Consider the following 9975-nt stretch of genomic DNA (forward strand, 5'->3'; position numbering starts at 1 on the left):
AAGGTTTGCATTAATGATTATTAAGGGGTAAATTGATTGGTCATAATCTTTTAAACTCTATAAATAAGGGTTTAATTTTGAGGTAAACCTACTTTGACTTACTATTGCATTACAAAAGGTTTACAAAGAAAAAAATTCTGACTTGAGCGTCAGAGTATGTTCTGTAGGTTAACCCTCTACACCTATCGGTTATCTGGGGCAAGGAAGATGTTTGACACCCAAAACTTTCATACAGACGGTTATCATCGTCCCATTTCAGCATATATAGTAAATGTTAAGATATGAGCACCATATTCTTAAACTTTCACTCATAACACTTAAAAATCAAAATAAGAAACGTAATTTTATCCGCAAAGTTTAGTTTTTTGTTGACACGCGTTTAAGATTATTTTAGAACTTTGTAAAGGTTAGATGCTTTCTATTATAGCAATGAGTAGAGCACTAGTTGTTGTTGTGGTAAAGAATAAAAACAGCACAAATTAATGGAAAATATAAACCATAAAATAAAGTTAATATAAAATACCAATTTGTTTCAGGTGAAAACCTATTTCATTCTCTCTTTTTTCACTTCTTTCATTTTCTTCACTGGTAAAAGTTGGGAACTGCACACAAATGTTAAATTCGAAATATTGGTAAGAAATATTACAACTAAATATTTTTCACCTTTACCTAACGTTCTTAGTTTACAAAACAAAAAAAAAAATGAGGAAAACAAATTGTTTGACATAAAATAAATAAGAAAGTAGAAACCCTTCTAAAAATAATGGATTATCAAATCAAATGAATCCCATCGAAACCTAAAATCCCATTATTAAGTGGTTTAATGCCCTTTTATTATGACTAACGGATTGTAATGTATAGGAATTTGGTTCAAATAAAGCAAAGCAAGTTTTGAATTTACATGTATAATTCTTTACAAATATTTTTTGCTTTCAACTTTTAAAATTATGCATTTGTAATACAATTGTTTGTATAACAACATCTGGATATTCACTCATTTTCAACACGCTATTAAAAAACCTATAGAAAGTCATTGCACGAACCACATGTGATAAAACTACATAAATATTAATTTGTCAAAATGCTACCGAATGTGTAACATACTATAACACATTTGGGTTACTTTTCAAATACTATTTTTATTGTGTAAGATTGAAATGATTAACTTATATTTAAAGATATATTTAGCTAAGATGCTTCTCTTTTATGGTGTGTTCACGCACATGAATAATTATACTTTTTTTATTAACTAGAACAATTTTTGGAAGTTTTTTTTATATATATAACACATAATTTATGACATTATTTTAATATATTTTCAATTTCCCAAATTCGACTCATTGTTTTTGTCTTTCAAATTTAAAATTGACATTTTTTTTACTCCATGTAATATTTGAAAAAGTTTGTTTTAATTTCTGTCTAAACATTTTCTATCTATACGTTTTTAGAACAAATACTTAAAAAAGCGAGTAGTGTAATATTTGATAATCAAAATGCAAACTAAAATGGATTATTATATAAATAATATGTAATGATTAGTCATATTATATAAATAACTTATAATTATTAGTCATATAAAAATATTTAGCTACATTTGTTAAAGAAAGGACTAAAACTTTAAAAATTATATAACGGATGTCATAGTAACTGCTTCGAAATATTTTCTACAGTTAACACATTTCTTGGATCACTTCTATTTATTTTGAAATATTTTTTACATTATGTAATATCAGTTCCAAATTGAATGGGAGATGATACAAAAGAAATATGTTGGGTAAACAGAAAAACACCCCAAAATGGTTCTTAGATTGAGTGTTTGGATCCATGTTAATCAAATGATAAACGACTATTATCATCAAACCAAAAATAATTTGGGCCCAATTTCTATGACTATTATCCACATTTGGGCCCAATTTCTATGACTACTATCCACATTTGGGCCCAGCACTAAACATAATTCTGAATTGTTTAATATATATATAAGTATGTATTAAAAAATAAGGTAGAAGGAAGTGAAACAAAATTAGGTGTTAACACTACAAAAGATAGAAGCTAAGCCTTTCAAGTGAAGCATTTTGATCATCATCAACTAAACTAATGTCAACATATGATATACTCTTATGCTATATCTATCTAATATGATGCAACTAAATTCTTTTGATCAGTCACAACCCAGCACACAGCACACATTTTTGTTCAATTGAATAGATTTAGTTTAACATTGAAGTGCAATGCGATTGTTTCCTTCATGTAGATTCATCTACATTAATGCCAATCAATTCACCAATGAAAGCCTTGAATGGTGCAGGCCACGAATATGACAATGATCCATCAAGTAATGGAGTGGTTGATGGTTCTACCTCCATCGTGTTGCTCTGAATAACTTTCTGATTAACTCCTCGCATTCTTAACCTTGCTTTATTGATGCTATGTTCTTGGTGGGATGTTTGATCCTTCAAATATGGAACTACATATTTTTTCATATCTGCTTCGGAGATTCCAAGATGCTTTCCTGGAACACTTACGAAGTGAAGTTTACCAGCTTCATCTAGAGTTCTTAAGCCTATCCAATCCTCAATGTAGAGTTGTGTCTGTGAAGCAGATTAATACCATAAAATAAAATCAATAGGTCTATTATAGTAAGAAACCTTGGACCAACGTTTGTACTTTAATGTTTTGCACAATTGTTGTTTTTTTTTACAAAGGTGTCACCTAATTATTTTTGTTTTTTTGATGAATTGTCACTTCCAAGTACATGATATAAGAAAACAAGGTTGAATTAAGGAACATACTGATTGTGGAGGTAAAATCGGGTTGAAGTAGCCATCTGGGTAATATCCAAACCAGGAAGTTTCCTTTGGTATTAAAACAGTGTCGTGCTCAAACTGTTAATGTACAAAATAAGAAGATAATTATGTAATTTTTCCTCATGAAGTAAATTAGCTATATTCTACTCACAATGTCTACAAAAATAACTTTAGAGGACTTACCATGATAAGTACCAAATTCTGCAAGCTACTGAATCTCTCCTTGTAAGTGGAATTTCTCTTGTCTGGTATTTCATTGTTAAGCACTGGAAGAAATCTACAGTTCTCCAAATATTCAGGTATGGCCTGAAATCAAAATTTATACCAATTTCAAGGTTTTGAGCAAATTTAAAGCAAATGAACAGCTAAGATACATGAAAAGGAATTATTGTGAGTAAAAACGACAAGAAGCACAGCAGTTTATTCCATCGCAGAAAAACATATTTGAAATTGAAAACTAAACAAAGTAACTACCAAGGATTACTTTTTATTACTCAATTTGCATTTGTTAGATAAATAAATAGGTTATTTATTAGTTATCACAACTTATAAATTATTTAGCACAGTCTAACTCACATTCGGTAATTTAAGATAGCCACTAGGAGCCAAGTGTTCCTGCAATATTTTAAAATTGAGGTAAATCAGAGACAGTAGAGATCTGATAAAAGACAGAATAAAAATTGATGGAAATGAATAATACTTGAATATAGCTACTGTAAACCTCTCCCTTGATAAGTTGGTCCGCGAGAATACAAAAGATACCTGACTGTTGAAACAGCACCACTCAAAATCATTAGAACTAGGCAAAATAGAAGTTTAATATATATCGAATTTTTCTAATTTATTCCTTTGCATATATTAGCAGCATGACCAATACTTTTCAGAGACATGACATAATGTTAATTGTTGTCATATGATGCAAACAACCATAACACCGGGCATTATCTAAATAGTGAATCTAAAGTGCACTGTAAAAGGAAGAAGAAGCGCATATATATGGATACAGAACAATCAATTTTTTTCCTTTGTCAATTTAGTGGAAAAAATTAACTAAGCTAATTCAATGATGACTAAGGTTTAGTTTCTTTTCCTTTTTGCTTGAGTTTTACTCTTATCTTTTTTGTATTCATCTCTGCTATTGTCCAACAAGTGCAGTAAATAATACAAATACTAAGCATTCGATTCCAATTCTAACATTTACACTAACATTCTTTGTATCTCTTCTTGATGTGGTGTTAAGACAGGAAATTGATGACATAGCTTATGGTATTTCCAAAGTCAATAGAAGACAGAAATTGTAAAGGTATCGTGCTGGAAAATGACAATGATACTCACACCACATAGGGGAACTGAAGCAGTACCAGCATGAGGTCCTCCTAAAGAGACGAAGTTTTTCACCTGTTCCAAAAATAAGAAAGAAGAAATAAGAAATCCCATGAATAAGTTAACGAGGAGGGAATTTATAGACTAAATATACAGAGAAGAAGAATACTGAGAGAAAGAGAGAGAGTAGAATACTCATAATTTCACAAATGTGCAAGAAAGAAGAGAAGAACAATAAGAATGAACTAAATTGATACATTTAGAAAGAACATGAAAGTATTTCCATTTCTTATTGTTTTGAAACAAAGAAAGATGAATAACATTTTGAAAATAAAAGAATAGCATTTCTATTTCTGTCATCGTAATTAGAAACAATGAAAGATGAAACTAAAACTACATAATAAAAAGCTCCGATTGTAATGGAAAAATGCATATGCACATATGTAACAAACCATGAATTTGTCAGAAATAATCTCTCTTCATTTTCTTGGTACCAGTCACTTTTTTTCTTTGCACCGAATCCCCCACTTTAAAATAGAGAAGCAGTAAAATCCTACAATTTGAGTTATTGCCTCTCAATTATGGACCAGACTTCCTAATTCATAGTTCCAGGAAACCGAATTCTCTAGTGTATTTCTGATTATGAACATGTGTAAGTACACTTAGCAGTAGAATATGCAGAAACACAGATGAAGCAGTAAGTTACGAGAATTAAAAAAAGAATTGCACATCTAAACTTGTAGATTCTTACGGGAGGTCCTCCTTCACAATATTCCACAACACCTCGACCAATTAAATTTCCCTGTAAGATGAGAAATTAATAAAATGAATCACAGAAGATCTAAAATTATATAAAAAGGAATGAAGAAGAAGATTGGATATTGGTCATCTTACAGAAGATCTGTAAGAAGAAGAAGATTTTAGATTGGATCTAAAATCACAGAAGATCTAATATTATGTAATTTAACTACAAGGGCTTGTAGTAAGTCAGCAAAGAAAGAGGAATACAAATATCTGGGCATTCAAAAGAAGATCACTGATGAGGCTGAACGATCACTAAGATCTATAATTTTATTGGATTGGATGAATTAGAAATTCAACAAAGCTTAAGAAACTCTGTTCAACTTCAGTTTTTACCACAATCAAACATGGTTCTCTCAATATAATTTCACCACTTTGTTGACGTCATCAAAGATTTTTTTATTTTTTAAAATTTTTGTGATGTAATAATGATCAAATACTTTCCAATATGATAGAGCAATAATCAGCACTCTCTGTCACTCTACTGCAACAACAAAAGTCTAATCCCACTATGGTCCACTTTGCATGAACATAACAAGAGAAAAAATGAAGAAAATCCCAACTCTCATACTTTACCTGGGAAAGTCCAACAATGTTGTACCCTTCCTTCAATTCTTTCATTTTCTTCACCTGTACACGTGGGAAGTGGAGTAGCAAGTTTAAATTCAAAAGCCTAGAAATGTGAAGTACCACCATAGCAGAAATCCTTTTATCACCTTTTCACAAACAATATCAGCCTGCAGCCACGGAAAACACGATAAGTTAGAAAATAGTCAATTCTTAAAGTACCTCAATAAGGCAAAACCTTCAGACCTATTACCTGCTCTTTCAAAGACACAAACCATGAATCCCATGATCCATTGCCAATCTCGCTGAAGAAATAGGGAAACTTTATTAGTGGTGAAATCAACACTACATTACAGTCTACTTTCAGAGGATAAAAAAAGGCCAGGGGAGATAGTGGAAAGAAATTCCTTTACAAGAAATTAACACAAAAAAGTTATACAAACATACACGCAATATCCTTCAACTCCAGAAAAGCTGCTCAATTCCTCAGTGAATCTTTTCAATCCTCGATTAGAGCACTGATCCCCAATTCCTGCAATCAAGAACCAGTGTAGTCTATAATTCAACTAAAAGGCATCGCATACCAAAAATAGGATTCAAGCACACCAGGTAAATCAGAGTTCAAAAAAACTCCATAATACAATGCTGCATCCATCTAAAATGAATCTGGTTGCTCTAATATTTTTTGGTCAAACGTAATCTAAGACAATTGATTAACTATAAATTGAGTAGAAAAAAGAGTGTAAAATGAAAATAGTTTCTTTTTTCTTAAAATATCTACTGATTCGTTAGAATCTCCAGGCGACCAAAAGGAAGAGACTTTCCTCAACCCCATCAAACAAGGACATAACATGAAACGAAAACCTCAACAAAAAAAAATAATAACAATTGAACTCCCTAGTAAGTTCAATCACGACAAGAAGCAACAACACTATGTACTGGTTATATAAACAGATTGGAAAACTGAAAAGAAAAAAACTTACCGTGAATTACAATGAAGGGTAGTGAGTGTGAGACGGAGAAGATGAAGGAGGTGAAGATGAAGAGAAAAGATATTGAAGGAAGAGCCATAACGGTACGAACAGAACGACTGTGTGATTCTGTGAGATTAAGGAAAGGAAGGTTTTCTGTTAGTGAAGGATACCAGCAACTGCTAACTATACTTGTTGGATTGAGATTGGTAGCGTGCAGCACGAGACAAGAAAGGGAACTAAAAGGGTTTTAATTTAAATATCTTTATTTTAAAAATATTAATAGTTATATTTAGGTTAACGATTTTTACATTATATTTTTTTTATATATAAACAGCATGGATATTATTATATACGACATAATCTTAAAATAATTAAAAATATTTAATTAACGTGTATTTAGACTAAATTATTTTTATGACTTTTTTCAATATGACTGATATTATGTTTCATTGTTTGTAATTATAAGTTGCGATATTTCTTGAAAAATATTTTAAAATTAAAGAAAACTATTATTTTAAACTTAATGATTTTAAGAGACTTTAGAATGAAGGCACTGAAACTTTTCTTTGAAATAATAGAGTCATAAAATATGCATATTTTAATGTTAAAATAGTATGATTTGAAATAAAATAAAACTAGTGAAATTTCATTCATTGAAAAAAGGAAAGTCGTGTTATGAGCTGTAACGGATAGAGAACTTTTTGTTAAGATTGATAAATGACAAAGGAGGAATTAAGTGAGTAGCACATAAATAATTGATGCTGTTTACACTTATTTCTTTGACTTACGATGAAAAAAATGGGGAGAAAATTTCCATGTGAATGGATTAAATGAACACAATACGATTTAGTACCAACCAGCAAATGTTCTATTTATCTGGGTGGTTGGTCTAGTTGGCAGATATGGCATTTAACAATAAATAAATAAAACACTCGTTGGAACCAGATTGATACATAAATCCGTAAATATATTAATTTAATAGTTTTTTTTTTATTTAATCCGTGAATGTTTTATAAAAGAATTTGTATTAACAAAACTTGTTGAAGATCAAGGCAACACAAATAATTTGTCCATATAATCAAGGAGTAGTTTCAGTGTTAAATTTTGATATGAAAATTTTAGGGTCCAAACTTTATGTATATTTAAAGCTGTTCCCATCTTACGTAACAAAGTATCTTTTACTCTGGCTTTGGTAACTTAAATGGGCCTTTTATAAAAGAGTTGCTAGGGCTTGGAATTGGGCTCCAGAGCCTATTATCCAAGACAGCTTCATCTTTGACCTCCATATTTCAACCTTCATCCTATGGTGAAATTTTATTTGAGAATCTAATTTAGTTAAATTTTTATTGTTAACTTTGAAGGTTAGAGTTTTTTCATGTTTTTCATCATTCTCATTGAGTGTAGTGTAATCTCCCTTCTTTTATTTCCTCATTAGTAATAAGATAAATGGTTAATTTGATTCTTGTACCCATAGAACACTGACAATTTTATCAGGTTCCAAAAAAAATTATTTAGTCCTTGACTATAAAAAGTCATCAATAATCTCCTGTGACTAAGTTACGTGGAATCATTTTATCATTAAAATACAATGTCTCTCACCCACTCAAGAATCAAATTGATGATTTACATGTGTAGTAATATCTGTAACAAGAACAATCTTTTAATTCAGATCCAAACATGAAGTAAGAAGTATCGCGGAAGAAGTGGTAAGAGGACAAAATGATGTCATTCAATATCGTATACACACTGATTGGTAGGTTTCCTCTGACGTGAGATAAGAACAAAATATATTCAAGTGGAAGATGTAACAGGTACAGCTAGAAGAGAAATATAACAAATATTATGTAACTACAGGAATAATGTTGAAAAGTCTATTACTGTCTGCCAGAAATCTGTCTAACTATGCAATAACTGCTCTTCTTTCAGATGGTTATTCCTCGCGGCAACACTAATCTTTGTTCTTATAAGCAATAACATTGCCATCACAAAAACAAACATGCCGAACCCAATACCTGCACAACACAACAATAACATCGTTAAGAAAATCGAAAACTAAAGAGTAATAATCTAAAGAAACAGAGATGTAAAAAATATTCATTCCAAATTTTCAACAAGAAGCAAGAAAAAAGAATAGTTTAGTTTAGTTTACCTATGTTACGCCATGTATGGGAACCTCTAGCACCGTTTGTTGTTTCCCTGTCTTCAGGTTCACGCATGCTCCATGTTAATCTAAGACCGAGTTTACTGTCAGAGAGATAAGGGCTATATGCAAAAGGAATGGCAACGGTTTTAACTCCCGCACATGAAGCTGGCACTGGTAGTGCAGGGTCAACTGTGTAGACATGATAACTAGCAGCACTTAAACATGGAATCTCCACGAAAGGAGGTAGAAGGGTGGTTGAGCAATTGAGGTATGTATAGTTTTTCAGAACATAAAAGTAGTGGAAGGGAGTGAGGGAGAGATTGAGGTTCAGAAAGACATGATGGACACATTTTTTGGGGTCAAGGAGGTGAATGTTTTTGGTGTCATAGGAGATAGACTTCACTTCTAAATCTCCATAAGATGGAAAGTGGATGGTGGTGAGGTTATCTTTGCAAAGAAGCTCAAAACCAGGAAGGGACTCATACTGCTGGTGCTGATCTTTTATCTGATATGGGTAGTGGATGTCAGGACCTGCATCTCCACACTTTGTTGATTGGAACCTTGCATGGGTCACCTCAAGAACAGAGCTTTGCAAGATGAGAACACAGAAAAGGAAGAAAATGATGAATCCACCCATCAGTCGGGACTGCAGAGGATGCTGGGTCAAGTTTACCAAGGGAATAGAATATGAGGCGTTTTATTTTTCTATGTTGATGATGAAGTACGTGGTTGGTGGGGACGAAGACCAAGATAAACAAATGGATCTAGACTTTGTAAAGAAACCTCAGCCGCCTAGAAGAGCTTTGCAAAAAGAATTAAAAGCATTGGTTTCTTGCAGGCTTCAACAAGCTTCAGATGGGGGTAATATAAGCAATTTGTAAAGGAGGAAACAGGTAGAATAAACTTTTCAAAAGTCACATCAAGTGTCCGAACTTCAATTGTTGACCAATTCAGCGCCTTGCAGCTAGGGGCTTCCCACCCAAGTCGTAATTCTTCCACTATTATAACTAAATTTCTCTGGCTAATTTGCTTGACTTGGAGTAGTCACCTTTGTCAACGGTTTCGGACAGCATGCAATTTAGGAATGTTTATGGTAAGTCACTTAATAATGCTACCGTATAAACCAACCAATCGGCTGAAGATAATGGTATGGTATCCAAAAAAAAATTTAGCACATAGAAAGGAAAGAAAATTATTTAAGAATCCAGGGCACCATCAACAGACTATTTTTAGCTTCCTAGGAGGAAGATGCAAGCAAGTAAACAATCCAAAGAAGTTGAATTCCGTCAACACATCATTCACAGTAAAACCTAAATTGTGGTAATAGTTTTGAATAAAATAATTGCTTAATATAACTGAT

General features: G+C 31.9%; 2 protein-coding genes across 2 annotated transcripts; both read right to left on the reverse strand.

The window, feature by feature from the left end:
- Positions 1–1948: 1948 nt before the first annotated feature.
- LOC108335114 (uncharacterized) lies at positions 1949–6697 on the reverse strand. The gene is made up of 12 exons (XM_017571054.2): positions 6482–6697; positions 5946–6030; positions 5752–5803; positions 5648–5668; positions 5508–5561; positions 4882–4932; positions 4143–4205; positions 3508–3573; positions 3384–3422; positions 2991–3113; positions 2793–2885; positions 1949–2591 (listed from the first exon to the last, which is right to left on the reverse strand). The coding sequence occupies exons 1-12, from the start codon at positions 6567–6569 to the stop codon at positions 2247–2249; spliced, it is 1080 nt and encodes a 359-aa protein (XP_017426543.1). The 5' UTR covers positions 6570–6697; the 3' UTR covers positions 1949–2246.
- A 1482-nt stretch (positions 6698–8179) lies between these two features.
- LOC108335811 (putative RING-H2 finger protein ATL21A) lies at positions 8180–9715 on the reverse strand. The gene is made up of 2 exons (XM_017571983.2): positions 8622–9715; positions 8180–8484 (listed from the first exon to the last, which is right to left on the reverse strand). Exons 1-2 carry the CDS (start codon positions 9250–9252, stop codon positions 8369–8371), a joined length of 747 nt encoding a protein of 248 aa, XP_017427472.1. The 5' UTR covers positions 9253–9715; the 3' UTR covers positions 8180–8368.
- Positions 9716–9975: the final 260 nt, after the last annotated feature.

The sequence above is a fragment of the Vigna angularis genome, chromosome 10, assembly GCF_016808095.1.
Source record: "Vigna angularis cultivar LongXiaoDou No.4 chromosome 10, ASM1680809v1, whole genome shotgun sequence".
Classification (NCBI taxonomy): domain Eukaryota; kingdom Viridiplantae; phylum Streptophyta; class Magnoliopsida; order Fabales; family Fabaceae; genus Vigna; species Vigna angularis.